This window comes from Cnephaeus nilssonii, assembly GCF_951640355.1.
Source record: "Cnephaeus nilssonii genome assembly, chromosome: 14".
Taxonomy (NCBI): domain Eukaryota; kingdom Metazoa; phylum Chordata; class Mammalia; order Chiroptera; family Vespertilionidae; genus Cnephaeus; species Cnephaeus nilssonii.
The window spans coordinates 77951403-77969487 of NC_137085.1; the positions used below are offsets into that span (position 1 = coordinate 77951403).

Here is an 18085-nt window from a genome sequence, read left to right on the forward strand (position 1 = left end):
AAAGAAGAAGAGAAAAAAAAAAAGGAGTGCAAAAATGAAATTGGGAACAGGAAAAAAATAGTAAGAGAGAAAAGAAAGAGAATAAGAAAGAAGAGGGGAACAAACTATATATATGGGGAGAAAACTCCAATATAACAGCCACTAATCCCAACAAATGCCAGCAACAAGTACCTGGACATGAATGCAAACTACAAACAACTAATATCAAGCGAGGCGAGGGAAAACAGAAGCAAAAAAAAAAAGAACAAGCAAAACAATCTCACAAACAAGCATAAAAAATTGATATAATCAACAATCAAGCAAACAACAACAAAAGGACAGAGAGAAAAAAAATTTTTTGGATAGTGAAGAAAGAGAAGAGAGAGGTGTGTATGGACTTGGAGCAGGGGATTGGAAATTAGATATATAAGTAGGGTGAAATTTTAACAGGAGGTAAAAAGAAGGAATAAAGAAATCTAAAGCAGGAATAGGGTAAGAGAAACAGGACAACAAAAGGGGAAAAGTGAGGAAGAGAGTGTTGTCATAAAGGTAAAGTTGAGATGGAGTAAAATGATGCTAAAGGAAAGATGAAAGTAGAATGTAGAACACTAATCCCAAAGTAAAATAAAGAGAAAATAAAATGGCACTTTTTTTAAAAAAAGGTAAAATAGTAGTAGTAATAATACTGATTGAAAATAAAAATGTAATCATTAAAAAGGTAAAATCGAGTGAGGAGAAAAGAAAAAAAATCAGTTTCTTAAGTAAAAGATGAAAAAAATACAAATGTGCAGTAGTGAAGGTCATTCACTTCCTCTACTCTTCTGTCTGGCACGCCTGTTTCCTAGTCAGGACAGTATTTCAGTTCTCTGCGTTCCACTGCTCCTCAGTTTTGTAGGCCACAGTCCTGATTTTCAAGCAGGCAGTGTGTCTTTATTTCTTTGCTCCTTTATTTGTGTTTACAGAAGAGTCAATTTGTGATTCAACCCCTGGGTGGCAGTGTTTCTGGATTGACCTCCGGGTCTATAGGTCCTCCCTAGCTAGAGTTTAGATTTTGTTTTCCCTGTGGCACTCAGTACCGGTTTGGGGAGTGGGCTGCCCCAGAGCTGGTTCTCTGACGATCATTCCCCGCTCCGATCCCCAGGTTCCAGAAAAACAACTTTCCCCTGCAGTCTCCCAGGGTGTCCCCAATTAGGTGAACCTATGTATTGGGCTTAGTACTCAGAAGCAAGGACTTAAAGAGGAAAAAAACAAAAAAGAGCCAGAGTAAGTGTGCGAACTCTGGTGCTGTGCGCAAGTCTGTGCAGTCTTTTTCCCCTTGGGCTAAGCAGCCGGCGCACTTTTAAAATTTTTAGGCTGTCCTTTTGCGCCCACATCAAAATGGGTTGCTTTTTAGAGTTCCCTTCTGTTAGCAGCTCTGAGGACCCCCTTCCACATTCACAGATCACCCAGCCCCAACGGCTGCGGATTTTTCTAGGCACAGACTTCCCCAGGTCCTCCAGCTCCTGCCATGAGCACGTTTCTCTCTCCTGCCGGGACCACAGACCTCACTATCCCGGGCGAAATCAGACCTTTCCGTGAGGGGGTGCAGAGCTGCTCTGGGTCTGTGTGCTCGTGCCACTTTGGGACCGGTGTTCGCGGGTTTGCAGCTGTTCGGTGGGAGCCGTAGTTGTAGATTCCCGGGCTTTTCAGGCTTCGATAACATCAACTTTCCCCTTCAAAATGGCGCGGTCTCCGCGTCTGAGCCGGTGACTCCGGGAGGGAACCCAGCAGCAGTGGGGGCTGCCCAGTCAGGGGAGCCCCGTCCGGCCGTCCCCCCAGTCTCCTGGAGTGTAGCTGTCCCTCAACTCACCAACAAACACTCCCCGTGCGACCACACACTCCCCCTTTGTTCTCTCACTCACACACTATGTTGCAGTCTGCCTTCCCGTCGGCAGCCATCTTCAGGTGGTTTTTTTTTCAGGAATCGGGAATTTAAAAAAGCATGGCTAAGGTTTTCCTCATTGGACTGACCTGGGGAGGGTTTGTCCTGTCTACCCCTGGGCCCAGCTGTTTGCGCACCCCATGCCGGGGTCCAGGGCCGGGGCCACCTCTCTGCGCTTCCTTCTGAGAAGCTGGGGGACTGACTGGCACCAGCCACCCTCTGTGGCCTCCCTGGGGTCTGGATGGGTGGCGGCGGGGAGCGTGGGAGAAACTTTTAGGGAAGAGGCCTGGTCCTGTTCTTTCTGGTTCTGTCAAACCAGGGAATTCAGAACCTCCATGGAACTGGTTAGAAAAAAATTACATCTTTTACTAAGTTAGCATTTCCTTCCATATGAACATGGCAATGACATCTATGGGGTGCACAGGATCCCGACTGCCCCCGAGACATCAGACCTTTCATTTCACACTGCAGTCGCTGCCGAAGCTTCACGGCGGCCGCAGTCCTCGTTCTGAGGTTGGCTGTGTAGTTCTGTGTGACACGTTCATTTTAAAAATTGTGTCTGATAGGGTCACTCTGTCCTTTATTTTGTGCACTGAAAGATGTGATTCTGAGAGGGATCCATGGGCTGCACTGGGCTGTCAGGTGGTGTCAATGCTGAGATGGGCGGTGACAGAGGCAGGAGCGAAGCGCTGGCCTCCTGTGTGCACTGGCGGCGGCCTGGCGCCCGGCACAGCCTGTCCTGGTGCCGTGCCGGGTTGGTTCCCACTGAGGCCTCACTGCGTCTGGCCGAGGAGGCCCGCGAAGGCCACACTGTCCAGGCGAGAGACCGCAGTGGGCCTCCACCTCGGCATCGGGCGACAGCCTGCCTGTTCCTTGCTTGTGGGGTAAGTAACAGCTGTGCTTCTTTCTTCAAGAGGAAACAGACTTTACTTCCTTTTCTATACATTTCTACAATTTCAAATGCCTACTAAATAAGCATGGATTACCTTCTAATTTTATTTCAGTTTTTCAATATATTTTATTGATTTTTTACAGAGAGGAAGGGAGAGGGCTAGAGAGTTAGAAACATCGATGAGAGAAACATCAATCAGCTGCCTCCTGCACACCCCCTACTGGGGATGTGCCCACAACCAAGGTACATGCCCGTGACCGGAATCGAACCTGGGACCCTTCAGTCCGCAGGCAGATGCTCTATCCACTGAGCCAAACCGGTTAGGGCTTATTTCAGTTTTTTAACCTCATGTAAACATAATCTTCCACAGTGATGAGAATGGTAAAGTCAGCACATTGGGGGGACACTGAGTGCGACACAGAGAAGCAAGGTCACTCACACACACCAACCAGCCCCTCGGGGAAACACTACTGCAGCTTCATGCAAAACGACACGTGCAGGCAGCCTGTGACCCCGCTGGGCACCGCTCTGAGGACAGAGACCCATGCACGCCCAGAGTCGGGGCTGGAATCTGGACTCAGCCCGTGCCAGCAGGTGACCTACAACAGGCTGCCTGAACGCATTGCTGAGCCGTGAAAAGGAATGAGCCCCGGATACACTCAGAACCCCGGGAATCCTGCTGACTGACAAAAGCCAACCACAGCCGGTCACACACTGTGATTCTGTTTAGGTGACTTTAAAAATATATACATATGTTTTTATTGATTTCCAAGAGAGGAAGGGAGAGGTAGAGAGAGATAGAAGCATCGATGATGAGAGAGAATCATCGGTCAGCTGCCTCCTGTACATCCCCTACAACCTGGGATCGAGCCCGCAACCTGGGCATGTGCCCTGACTGGGAATCAAACCATGACCTCCTGGTTCCTGGGTTGACTCGTAACCACTGAGCAACACCACCAGGCATAGGTGACATGTTTGCAATGACAGAGATGCGTCATTGCTGTGGGTTGGGGAGGAGGGAGTGGGTGTGAGTATAAAAGGCCTACTCGAGGGATCCTTGTGGTGCGGGACTGCTCTCTAACTTGACTGAGTTGGTGGGTGCACGAACCTGCATGTTTGATCACACGTGCACACACATGCACAATGGTACAGAGCTCTGCAGATGGGAAGGGGATGGAGCAGTGTTCAGGGTCACTCTCCTGGCTGTGAGACTGTATTCAGTCATTGCTGCAAGACGGCACCACGGGGCTGGGTAAAGGGCACTCAGGGTCTCTGCCTTGTTTCTCACGGCTGCGTGTGAACCGACACTTAGCTCTAGGCCCGTGGTCGGCAAACTGCGGCTCGCGAGCCACGTGCGGCTCTTTGGCCCTTGAGTGTGGCTCTTCCACAAAATACCACGGCCTGGGCGAGTTTATTTTGAAGAAGTGGCGTTAGAAGTTTAAGTTTAAAAAATTTGGCTCTCAAAAGAAATTTCAATTGTTGTCCTGTTGATATTTGGCTCTGTTGACTAACGAGTTTGCCGACCACTGCTCTATACCAATACTTTGTGGCAGAGTAATATTCTATTTTATAAGATATGCAAAACATAAATTTTGTTTATTCATTCATCAGTTGGTGGCATTGGGTTGTTTCCACTTTTTGGCTACTGTGAACAATGCTGCTGTAAATAATTGTGTACACATTTTTGTGTGGACATATGTTTTTACTTTTCTTGGGTGTAGGCATAGGAGTGGAATTGGTGGGTCAAATGGTAACTTGCTCTCCCACCAGCAGTGTAAGACATTTCCAATTTGTCTATATCTTTGACAACACTCATTATCTGCCCTGATTTTAACCATCCTTTTGGATGTGAACTGGTATCTCATTGTGGTTTTGATTTCTCATTTCCCTGAAGACTAAGAGCATTTTTTAAATGTATGACTTCTTTGGAGAAATCTTTTCAGATCCTTTGCCTACTTTTAAAATTATATTATTTGTCTTGTTGAGTTGTAAAAATTTTGTACTTTGTGGATAGGAGGTCCTTATCAGATATATGATCTGCAAATACCTTCTTCCATCCTGTCAGTTGTCTTTTCACTTTTTTAATAATGTCTTTTGATGCAAAAATATTTTTAATTTTGATGAAGTCCAATTTATCTATTTTATCTTTTTTTTGGTTCATGCTTTTGGTTGTCATATCTAAGAATCCATTGCTAAATCTAAGATACTGAATATGTTTCCCTGTTTTTCTAATAGTTTTATAGTTTTAGCTCTTACATTTGGTTCTTTGATTCATTTTGAGTTAATTTTTGTATATGAGTTGAGGTAGAGATCCAGTATCATCCTTTGCGTGTGGATATCCAGTTGTCCCTGTATCATTTGTTGAAGAGATTATTTTTACCCATTGAATGGTCCTAGCTCCATTGTGTTCCATTGCTCCATGTCTATATTTATACCCATACCTTGTCTTGATTTACTGTTGAAGTCTTCCAATTTTTTAACCTGAGATGCTTTTTCATTTATTTAGATCTTTTTCTTTCTTTCAACAATCCTTTACAGTTTTCAGAGCATACATTTTGTATTTTAAGTTTATTCCTGATGCTTTAGTCTTTTTGATTCAGTTGTAAATGGAGTTTTTTCCCTAAATTCTGTTTTCAGATTGATCATTGAAAATGTATAGAAATACGATTTGTTTTTGTATATTAATCTTGTTACTTGCAACCTCACTGAATTTATTAGTTCTAATAGTTTTTCAGTGGCCTCTTTGGGATTCTTTCTATATAAGATAATCTGTGAATAGAGATAGTTTTATTTCTTCTTTTCCAGTTCACATGCCTTTTATGTCTTTTTCTTGCATAAGTGCCCAGGCTAGAACCTTTAGTACAGTGTTGAATGGAATTGGCAGGAACAGACATCCCTGATTTGTTCCTGGCCTTATTGGGACAGTGTTCAGTCTTTGTCATTATGTATGGGGTTAGCGGTGGGGTTTTCACAGATACCCTTTGTCAGAGTAAAGCAGCTTCCTTCGCCTCCTCATTTGTTGGGTGTATTTATCATGAATGAATAATGGATTTTGTCAAATGTCTTTCTGCATCAGTTGAGATTATGTGGTTTTTTGTTTTTTATTCTATAGATATGGTATATTACATTAATTTATTCTTGGATAGTACAGCCAACTTTGCATTCCTGGGATAAATCCCACTTGGTCATGCATATAATCCTTCTTTTATGTTGCTGGATGCGATTTGCTATTTCATTGAGAATTTTTGTGATGAGAGAGAATCATCGGTCAGTTTTTTATCATCTATATTTATAAGAGATACTAGAGGCCCGGTGCATGAAATTCATGCATGGGGGGGGGTCCCTCAGCCCAGCCTGCACTCTCTCCAATCTGGGACCCCTTGACAGATGTCTGACCGGCCGTTTAGGCCCAATCCCACCGGACATCCCTCTCACAATCCAGGATTGCTGGCTCCCAACCACTCGCCTGCCTCTGCCTGATTGCCCCTAACTGCTTCTGCCTGTCAGCCTGATCACCCCTAACCACTCCGCTGTCAGCATGATCAACGCCTAACGGCTCCCCAGCCGGCCCGATTGCCCCTAACAGCCCTCCCCTGCCGGCCTGGTCACCCCCAACTGCCCAACCCTGCCAGTCTGGTAGCCACTAACGACCACCCCTGCAGGCCTGGTCACCCCCAACTGCCCTCCCCTGCTGGCCCAGTCACCCCTAACTGCCCTCCCCTGCTGGCCTGGTCACCCCTAACTGCCCTCTCCTGCAGGCCTAGTCCCCCCCGTACTGCCCTCCCCTGCAGGCCTGGTTCCCCCCCAACTGCCCTCCACTGCTTGCCTGGTCTCCCCCAATGGCCCTCCTCTGCTGGCCTGGTCACCCCTAACTGCCCTTCCTGCTGGCCTGATCGCCCACAACTGCCCTCCCCTGCAGGCCTGGTCCCCCCCAACCGCCCTCCCCTGAAGGCCTGGGTCCCCCCCCAGCCCAACTACTCCTCTGCCGGCTTGGTCACCCCCAACTGCCCTCCCCTGCAGGCCAGGTCCCCCCCCAACCGCCCTCCCCTGAAAGCCTGGGTCCCCCCCCCAACTGCCCTCCTCTGCTGGCTTGGTCACCCCCAACTGCCCTCCCCTGCAGGCCTGGTCCCCCCCAACTGCCCTCCCCTGCTGTCCTGGTCCTCCCCAACTGCCCTCCCCTGCAGGTCTGGTCCTCCCCAACTGCCCTCCGCAGCTTGCCTGATCTCCCCCAATGGCCCTCCTCTGCTGGCCCGGTCACGCTAACTGCCCTCCCTGCTGGCCTGATCACTAAAACTGCCCTCCACTGCAGGCCTGGTCCCCCCCAACTCTCTTCCCCTGCAGGCCTGTCCCCCCAACTGTCCTCCCCTTCAGTCCTGGTCCCCCCCCCCAACTGCCCTCCCCTGCTGAACTGGGTCCCCCCCCAACTGCCCTCCTTTGCTGGCCTGGTCTCCCCCAACTGCCCTCCTCTGATGGCCTGGTCACCCCCAACTGCCCTCCTCTGCAGGCCTGGGTCCCCCCAACTGCCCTCCTCTGCCGGCCTGGTCACCCCCAACTGCCCTCCTCTGCCGGCCTGGTCACCCCCAACTGCCCTCCTCTGCTGGCCTGGTCACCCCTAACTGCCCACAACTGCCCTCCCCTGCCAGCCAACTTGTGGCAGTCATCTTGTGTCCATATGGGGGCAGCAATGTTTGACCACATGGGGGCAGCCATCTTGTGTCTTGGAGTGATGGTCAATTTGCATATTACTCTTTTATTAGATAGGATTGTTCTGTAGCTTTCATTTTTTTATAATGTCTTTTTTGTCCTTAGCATTAGGTAATACTGGCCTTATCAAATGAGTTGGGAAGTATCCAGCCTCTTATTTTTGGAAGGGTTTGAGAAGGAGTGATGTTAATTCTTCTTTAAATATTTGATTGAATTCACTAAAGCCATCTGAGTGTGGCCTGTTCTTTGTAGGTAGTGTTTTGATGCCCAACTCAGTCTCTTTAGTTATTGTAGTTCTAATTATATTATCTATTTCTTCTTGAGTCAGTTTTGGTAATTTGAGTCTTTAGGAATTCACCTGTTTCATCTAAGTTGTCTAATTATAATAATCTGGCCACTCAGTGTATATCCTTTAAGTTAAATCAGTGCAAGTTCTTGATAAGTTCTCTGTTTATCTGGATATGTTTATAATTTGTCCACAGACATAAAAGGTAGTTTTTTCCCAGGTACAAAGAAGGGTTGATTGTGTTCTAGCATGTAACCATCTCATGCTACACCTTCTGACTGCATGTTGCTTCTGAGATGTCTTCTCTCAGTCTGGCTGTCCTTTTTCAGGAGGTACATTTTTTTCTCCATGGCTGCTTTTAAGGCCTCTTTCTCTTGTTACTGACCTTTTAGTGCAGTGTGATTCGGTGTGGTATGCTTTTTATATATACAGCTAAGTGCATGTTGTGCTTCCTCTGTGTGGATTTATGTTTTTCTCTTGAGTATGGGCATATCAATGTCATTTATTTGGATGTTGTCTTATTTGTTGCTGTTAAAGATAATGTTGACATTCACATTTTTGTATTTTAATAACCTCATGTAAGATAGATTCTTAGAAATAAAATTTCTAGATTTATTTTTCTTGTATGTATTTATTTTTAATCCTCACCTAAGGATATGTTTTTATTGATTTGAGAGAGAAAGAGAGAGAGAGATCTCGAAGTGAGAGAGAACATTGATTGGTTGCCTCCCGTATGCTCCCCTACCAGGAATTGAACCTGGAACCTAGGTATGCACCCTGACCAGGAATTGAACCTGCACCCTTTTGGTATACAGTCCGATGCTGCAACCAGCTGAGGTGCCCGGCCAGGGCTAGGGTTACTTTTGATAGATTCTGTCATATTATCTTCCCTCTGAGCTCCAGTGCTAGGGCAACAGCTTGAAAAGCACCAGGGACATACCAGGAGGAACGGAAGTGTCTGGCTTCAGGGCCAGGGCTGGAGGGCAGCTTCCCTCCCCCCACCCCCCACCCCCAGGACAGAACTGCTGGCAGAGGCCACTGTTCCGTGGCTGAGCCCTCCCCCCACAAAGCCGGCAGACACCATGCCTGAGTCTCCATCACCCTGGCTCTCACTGTTCACCCAGCCCTGGGGGTTCATTGTGACAGCACCCACCCAGCTTGCAGGCCCACACAAGCTGCTTCCCTTGGCTTTTCTGTACAAACAGCCCGATCTCTGCTCTCACTGTGGCATTCCCTGTAATCTATAAAAGGTTCACAAACCCCAAACAAAGAGTATCTGGCGATAGTTAGAATGGGGAGACAACGCAACAATGCCCAGAGGAAATAAAGAGGAATCACCAAGAAAGGAAAATAAGTGAAACGGAAACATGCAACATGACAGAAAAATAATTCAGAGTAATGGTCGTACAGTACATACACCAGATGGATGAGAAAATCAACAACCTATGCAAAAATCAGGAAGAAATCAAAAGTGATATAGTTACAATCAAAAATACCATGGAAGGTTTCAACAATAGACTAGAAGAAACAGAGGACTGAATTAGTGAGTTAGAAGATAAGGTAGAGAAACAAGCCCAATCTGAACAGCAACTGGAGAAAAAAATTAAGAAGCAGTAGGAGAGCCTAAGGGAGCTTTGGGACAACACAAAACGAAGTAATATACGTATAATAGGGCTTCCAGAAGGACAAGAAGAGCAGCAAGGATTAGAAAATCTATTAGAAGAAATAATGACAGCAAACTTCCCTGATATGGGGAAGAAAAAAATTACACAAATACAGAGAGTCCCAAGCAAGATGAATCCCAGAAGACCCACACCAAGACACGTCATAATTACAATGGCAAATGTTAATGACAAGGAGAGAATCTTAAAGGCTGCAAGAGAGGACAGAGAGTTACCTACAAAGGATCCCCCATCAGATTATCAAATGATTTCTCAACAGAAACACATCAAGCTAGAAGGGAATGGAAGGAAGTATACAAAGTGATGCAAAGTAAAGGACTGAATTCAAGAATATTCTATCCAGCAAGGCTATCAATCAAAATTGAAGGGGAAATCAGGAGCTTCACAGACAAAAAAAGGCTTAGGGAATTTATCACTACTAAGCCAGCAATGCAAGAAATGCTAAAGGGAATGCTGTAAAAAGAAGAAATAGAAAGGGCGGAAGGAACACAGACTTAAAGCACTGAAATGGTTACAAACAAGTACCTATCAGTAATAACATTAAATGTAAATGGATTAAATGCTCCAATCAAAAGAAATCAAGTGACTCAATGGATAAGAAAACATGGCCCACCTCAGAACAAGGGACTAACACAGACTGAAAATGAAGGGATGGGAAAATATCTACCAGGCAAATGGAAGTGAAAAAAAAGCTCAGGTAGCAATACTTACATCTGACAAAATAGACCTCAAAGTAAAGACCTTAACAAGAGACAAGAAAGGCCACTTCATAATTCTAATTCAACCTATGCAAAAATCAGGAAGAAATCAAAAGTGATATAGTTACAATCAATCTAAAGGGATTGATACAACAAGAAGATATAACTCTGGTAAACATATATGCACCCAATGCAGGAGCACCCAAATACATTAAAAAAATCCTCCTGGAAGATATCAGGGGAGAGATTGACAGCAACACAATCATAGTAGGAGACTTTAATGCCCCATTAACATCACAGGATAAATCCTTTAGACAAAAAATTAGCAAAGAAACATCAATTCTAAACGACTCACTAGATCAGATGCACTTAATCAACATCTTTAGATCATTCTACCCCAAAACTACAGAATATACATTCTTCTCAAGTGCACATGGGACATTTTCAAAGATAGACCACATATTGGGACACAGGCAAAGTATCTCCAAATTCAAGAGGATTGAAATAATATCCCGCATTTTCTCGGATCACAATGGCATAAAATTAGAAATCAACTACAGTAAAAACAATCACAAAAATTCAAACACTTGGAGGCTGAATAGCATGCTATTAAACAATGAGTGGGTAACCAAAGATCAAAGAAGAAATAAAAAAAAACATCCTGGAAACAAACGACAATGAAAACACAACAACCCAAAATCACACAGTGAAAGCAGTCTTGAGAGGGAAGTTCATAGCATTATAAGCCTACCTCAAAAAAAAAAGAAAGAAAAAAACTGGTAATAAACCATCTAACTTAGCAACTTGAAGAATTAGAAAGAGAGCAACAAAAAGGCCCAGTATGAGCAGAAGGAATGAAATAATAAAGATCAGAGTAGAAATAAATGACATAGAGACAAAAAAAAAAAAAACAATACAAAAGATCAACAAAACCAAGAGCTGGTTCTTTAAAAGGATAAACAAGATTGATGAACCTCTCTCTAGCCAGGCTCACCAAGAATCAAAGAGAGAGGACCCAAATAAAATCAGAAATGAAAGAGGTGAAATAACAACAGACCCCACAGAAATATGAAGAATTGTAAAAAAAAAAAATACTATGAGCAACTCTACTCCAACAAACTGGTCAACCTAGAAGAAATGGACACATTCCTAGAAAAATACAAACTTCCAAAACTCAACCAGGAGGAATCAAAAAATCTGAATAGGCCGATAATTATGGAGGAAATTGAAGCAGTAATCAAGAAACTTCCAACAAACAAAAGCCGGGGCCAGACGGCTTCACAGGGGAGTTTTACAAAACATTCAAAGAAGAAATAAAAGGTATCTTCCTCAGACTATTCCAAAAAATTCAAGATGAAGGAGCACCTCCAAGCTCTTTCTACGAAGCTAGCATTACCCTAATCCCAAAACCAGATAAAGACAATACAAAGAAAGAGAATTACAGGCCAATATCCCTCATGAACATAGATGCCAAAATCCTCAACAAAATTCTAGCAAATCGAATCCAGAATTACATTAGAAAGATCATATACCATAACCAAATGGGATCTATTCTGGGAATGCAAGGATGGTACAATATATGCAAATCAAGAAATGTGATACATCACATAAAAAAATTTAGAGATAAAACCCATATAATCATAACCATTGTTGCAGAAAAAGCATTTGACAAAATCCAACACCCTTTCCTGATAAAAACTCTCAGCAAAGTGGGAATAGAAGGATCATACCTCAACATAATAAAAGCTATATATGACAAACCCACTGCCAACATCATACTCAATGGACAAAAACTAAAAACATTTCCCCTAAGAACAGGAACAAGACAGGGATGCCCACTCTCACCACTCCTGTTTGACATAGTACTGGAAGTACTAGCCATTGAAATTAGACAAGAAGAAGAAATAAAAGGCATCCAAATTGGAAAAGAAGTAAAACTGTCCTTATTCACAGATGGCATGATATTGTATATACAAAACCCCAAAAACTCCATCAAAAAACTACTAGACTTAATAAATGAATTCAGCAATGTAGCAGAATACAATATTAACACCCAGAAATTATGGCTTTTCTATACACCAATAATGAACTCACAGAGAAATTTAAAAAGCAATCCCATTTGCCATTGCAACAAAAAAATTAAGATACCTAGGAATAAACTTTGCCAAGGAGATAAAGGACCTGTACTCAGAAAATTTTAGGACGCTAAAAAAAGAGATAGAGGAAGACATGAACAAATGGAAGAATATACCATGTTCAACCCCGAATAGCTGCAGCAATCTTGAGAAAGAAGAGCAATGTTGGAGGGGTCACAATACCAGATATCAAGCTATACTACAAAGCCACTGTTCTCAAAACTGCCTGGTACTGGCACAAGAACAGACATATAGACCAGTGGAACACAACAGAGAACCCAGAAATCGACCCAAGCCACTATGCTCAATTAATACTTGACAAAAGAGGCAAGAGCATACAATGGAGACAAGACAGTCTCTTCAATAAATGGTGTTGGGAAAACTGGACAGATACATGCAAAAAAATGAAACTAGACCACCAACTTACACCATAGACAAAAATAAACTCAAAATGGATAAAGGACTTAAATGTTAGATGGAAACCATAAAAACCTTAGAAGAAGCCATAGGCAGCAAAATAGCAGACATTTGTCATAGCAATATCTTTACCGATACAGCTCCTAGGACAATGGAAACTAAAGAGAAAATAAATAAATGGGACTGCATCAAAATAAAAAGCTTCTGCACAGCAAAAGAAACCATCAACAAAACAAGAAAGCCCACTGCAGGGAGAATATATTTGCCAATGTTATATTTGATAAGGGTTTAATCTCCAACATTTACAGGGAACTCATACAACTTAACAAAAGGAAGATAAACAACCCAATCAAAAACAGGCAAAGGACCTAAATAGACACTTTTTGAAAGAGGACATTCAGAAGGCCAGGAGACATATGAAACATGCTCAAAGTCACTAATCATCTGAGAGATGCAAATCAAAATGACAATGCAGTACCATCTCACACCTGTCAGAATGGCTATCATCAACCAATGACAAGTGCTGGCGAGGATGTGGAGAAAAAGGAACCCTCGTGCACTGCTGGTGAGAATGCAGACTGGGGCAGCCACTGTGGAGAACAGTATGGAGTTTCCTCAAAAAACTGAAAATGGAACTGCCATTTGACACGGTAATCCCACTTCTAGGAATATATCCTAAGAAACCCGAAACATCAATCAGAAAGGATATATGCACCCATATGTTTATAGCAGCACAATTTACAATAGCGAAAATTTGGAAACAGCCTAAATGTCCATCAACAGATGAGTGGATTAGAAAACTGTGGTACATCTACACAATGGAATACTATGCTGCCATAAAAAAGAAGGAATTCTTTCCATTTGCAACAGCATGGATGGAATTGGAGAGCATTTTGCTAAGTGAAATAAGCCAGGCAGTGAAAGAAAAATACCACATGATCTCACTTATTTGTGGAATATAAAGAACATTATAAACTGTTGAACAAAAATAGATGGAGGCAAAGAAGCATCAAACAGACTGTCAAACTACAGGGGGGGGGGGTGATGGTAAGAGATCAACCGAAGGACTTGTATGCATGCATATAAACACAACCAACAGACGTAAGACACTGGGTGGGGGGAGGCCGGGTGGAGGTCAATGGGGGGGAAAAAGGGAGACATATGTACTACTATTTGTAGTACCTTAAACAATTAATTAAATATATATATATATATATATGTGTGTGTGTGGTGTGTGTGTGTGTGTGTGTGTGTGTGTGTATACTTTTTTTTTTTTAAGATGCAGAATTTTGGGAACTAAGTCAAAGAGTGGGTTCATCATGCTTATTGTCCACAGAGTGCTGGAGATTGGTTAAAAGTGCCCATTGGCCAATCTTCCAAAATTGTCCCTGCACCCCTTCCTGGGCAGAAAAGACCCAGATGTCTTTGTCCCCTGGTCCAGCACTTCTCCCTCCCTGGTCTTCCCAGCAGATGTTTTTGATATTTTGTCCAGCTTTTTCTAGTTAGCCTCAGCAGTTGGCCCCAGTTACAGTCCAGTTACTCGAAGTGTAAGTCCAGCCATTTCGTTCTATGTCAGATATACATACACTAGAGGCCGGTGCATGAAAATCCATGCACTGGAGGGGGGTCCCTCAGCCCAGCCTGCCCCCTCTCACAGTCCAGGAGCCCTCAGGGGCGAGAGGCAACTCGGTGATCAGGGGAAGGTGATGCCCCCATCACACCTCTGCTGCTGCCATTGCCGGCAGCACAAGCCTCAGCCGGCCCTGGTTACCTGAGCCTCGGGCAGCCCTGGGCGGCTGGGGGGCTGAAGGGACTGGGGGACTCTGGAGGCAGGCGCACCAGCGGGGCTGAGGGCCTGAGTGCCACCATCTTGTGGCTGTGGGCGCTGCCATCTTTGAGGGCGGGGCAGTCAATTAGCATATTTCCTCCTTATTGGCTGTGGGCACCGCCATCTTTGCGACAGCATGAGGATTAATTAGCATATTCCCTCCTTATTAGATAGGATATTTATAGTTTTGTCCAACTGATAAGTGAAAAATATTTCACTGTTATAATTTGCATTTCCTTGATTATTAATAAGGTTTAGCAAGTTTTCAGGTATTTTTTTGGCTATATTTCTTTTTCAATTTATTTGGTCCCTATCTTTTTGGGGTTCTTTTCTTTTTCCATATTGAACTAGCACTTTTTATATTCTTGATGTTGATCACCTGTTATATGTTGCAAATATTTTCTCCCATTCTTTCACGGGTCTTTTACATTCATTGTGACTAGATCATATAAAATATTTTAATTTTTAGGTATTCCAATCTTTTAGTCTTTTATGGCTTCTGGGTTTTATGTCTTGCAGATCAGGAGATGCTAAATATTTTATACTTTGTTTTTATACGTATCTCTCAGGAAGACTTTGGGCGGCATTTGTTATGTACTTTGTGAAATGCCCATTTCTTAGCGAACTGAATAGCGCCGTTTCTTTTCCATTCTACTTGTAAACCCCAGGTTTCCGCAGGCCCGGACCCGCAGTCAGTAGGCCTGAGTGCCCGCAGCGGGGTCTCCCCGCTCCTCCCGCACAGCCTGGCGTGGGCAGGTAGACCCGGGAGGTTTTCTCAGGGTGGGTCCTCTGGGCGGGTGACAGAGGGGGTGGCTAAAGGGACAGGTCTGTCACCACAGACCAGCCTGTGAGCACATGGAAGGCCCACTTCATTTTTCGTCAAGTGAGAGCTATTCAAACGAAACATTCAAATGATACAGGAACGTCCAAAAGGGAAAGAATGTCCCAAAGTCCACCCAGAGGCAACCATCTCTGGGGACCTCTGTGTCTTTCACACACGTGAGCACACGCGGCTTTACAAGTCAGGCCCTGCGAACCTCCCTGCGTGCTGTCTGCGTGGCAGCCCTGCGGTGCGTTCCTGGCCGGTGGCACCATCCACGGGTGCTGCAGCCGATGTTGAGCTCCAGCTTCAGACCGAGGCCCTGGTGTGGTCCGGCCCTGTCATCGCCCAGCGGGTCTCGTGCCTGCCTCCTGGGGGGCTGGCTGGTTAACAGTTTGGAGATCTACCTGCAGCATCCTGCCAGGTGTCTGCACAGCCTGCGGGAGAGAGGACCCGAGGCGTGTCCTGCCGCCAGACTGACCGTGGGGGGCGCTGCTCTCCCTCCTGAGGGAGTGCTGTCAGTGTGGCCGGCGCAGCGGGAGCTGAGGCCGCCTCCTTCCTTTTCCTCTAAGGCCGCTTGGCGCCTCCACGCTGCTGGCAGGAGGCGGGGGGCAGGGCTTGCTCTGAGGCGTGCTTGGCCTGCAGCTTCCTTTTCTTTCTGGGCACTCTTTTTAAAAACATGTTATTGTTTAAGGTATTACAAATAGTAGTACATATGTCTCTTTTTTTTCCCCCACTGACATCCCTCCCCCTGCCTCCCCTACTCCCCGGCACTTGTCCTCTCCCCCCCCCGCCCCCCCCGCCGCCCCCAGGGTCTTGCGTCTGTTGGTTGTGCTTATCTGCATGCATACAAGTCCTTTGGTTGATCTCTTACCCCTCCCCACCCTCCCCTACAAATCTGGTCCCTCTTGTTGCTGTGGTTCTCCACGGTGTTTGCGTCCTTTGCTTACGCAGTTGCCTCTGAAGAGGTCTTTCTACTGTTTTCCAGTAGATGGCGCTGCATCGCTAGATTTTTTTGCCTCTGTAGTCTCCCAGATGTGACCTCCCAGGCTGACGTAAGGTAGTACAGCTATGCTGCTTGGGGGTAGGGTTTGTGTTGCCCTCACCTAATGGCAACCCCTGACCTCCGTGGTTCCCACGCCAAGTCCCCCTCTTGGGAATCAGTCACAGATGGAAACCAGTTCTCCTGCAGTAGCTCTTGGCTAAGACGCCAAGGGCCAGGGAGGCGAGTGTTGGGAGTCCCTGCGGCGGCAGGGCTCTGTGGGTGTTTCTTTGTCTGAAACACCGCCGCTGCCCGACAGTGGGGAGCGCAGGGCAGGAGCCTTGCTCTGTCGCGTCTGCTGGCCCCGTCACTGTTTGTTTCCTCGCCACTCGCCCTGCTGGGCTGCCCTTCCGCACCCCCAGCGGCTCTGTTCCTCCTGGAGAAGGAAGCCCCTCCACCCGGGCTCCCTCCCTGCGGCCGCCTTGGCTGTTTCTGTGGCGGCGTCTGGGGCAGGGATGTCCTTGCAGTGGGTTAACGTGTTGAAATTTCAAGGGGAGAACAAGGTGCACCCTCACGCCGCCACTCCTCCACGTCACCCCCCAGCTTCCTCACCCCCACGCGCTGGGGGAGGAGGTGCGTGCGGGGCTGACCTCTCCTTGCCCGCAGGTGCAGCAGTACCGGGTGGCCATGACGGCGAAGGACTGCTCCATCATGATCGCGCTCTCGCCCCGTCTGCAGGACGCCAGGTGAGGGGCCCAGGCCGCCCGACCCTTTGGCCTCAGGGGATTTGTGGGTTGAGAGGAGTTGGTTTCCCACATGTAGAGATCACAGAAGGTTGTGATTCGCTCTAAAAAGGCATGGAGAATGATTTAAAAAGATGGTTCTATTAAACTGAAGGTTATTATACTGTTTTCTAAGGACTTGGAAGCAGTGTGGATACTGTGTGCAAACTCCTTTCTCTCACAAGCCCCGTGCTGCTGCCACAAGAGCTGTTGCCCTGGTGCCGTGGTCGGCAAACTGCGGCTCGCGAGCCACATGCGGCTCTTTGGCCCCTTGAGTGTGGCTCTTCCACAAAATACCATGGCCTGGGCGAGTCTATTTTGAAGAAGTGGCGTTAGAAGAAGTTTAAGTTTTAAAAATTTGGCTCTCAAAAGAAATTTCAATCGTTGTGCTGTTGATATCTGGCTCTGTTGACTAATGAGCTTGCCGACCACTGACCTGGTGTAGTCTGGCCTCCGTCAGGCGACGCCTGCAAGCGGGCAGCCTGCTCCTGTCTGTGGCATCGTCCTGAGACCCCGTCGTCACCGTGTCCTCCGGCCTCTTTTAGGAACTCAGGATCGGCCTTCTCTTAGTCACAGACGGCACCGTCGGCATTGCTCTGGGGCGCCAGCCCCCGTCTGGGAACATCCTTGTTCTGGCCCCTGGATCCGGGCGCCCTGGCACTGGCTGCCGCCGCCCGGTTTTCTGCTTTTGACCTAACATCCCCAGAAGGCCGGCTGCCGGACAGGCACCGAGCTGTCCGTCTCCTGATCGGGGAACATGGAGGGGCGTTTGTAGGGTAAAACTGAAATACAGAAAAAGCGGGTTCTGTTCGGTTGAAAACCACCATTGTCCCCAAGGGAGAGGCCGCAGTGCTTAGCTACGAGGACGCCATCGGCTGCATTAGCTGGTGCTGCATGAGAGGAAACCACAGCGATGCTACGCTCTCCCCCCTGCCGGACGCAAGGGTGCAGTCGGGGAA

The 18085-nt window shown here is 46.2% G+C and overlaps 2 protein-coding genes across 2 annotated transcripts in view; one reads left to right on the forward strand and one right to left on the reverse strand.

Moving 5' to 3' along the window:
- Window positions 1–18085, forward strand: part of IPPK (inositol-pentakisphosphate 2-kinase) — a 63330-nt gene that overhangs the window by 42856 nt on the left and 2389 nt on the right. Inside the window, exon 12 of the mRNA XM_079791357.1 lies at window positions 17011–17090. Within this exon, the coding sequence (XP_079647483.1) occupies window positions 17011–17090 (80 nt within the window). The remainder of the gene's footprint in view (window positions 1–17010; window positions 17091–18085) is intronic.
- Window positions 1–18085, reverse strand: part of CENPP (centromere protein P) — a 316284-nt gene that overhangs the window by 30689 nt on the left and 267510 nt on the right. The gene's annotated exons all lie outside the window — the stretch shown is intronic.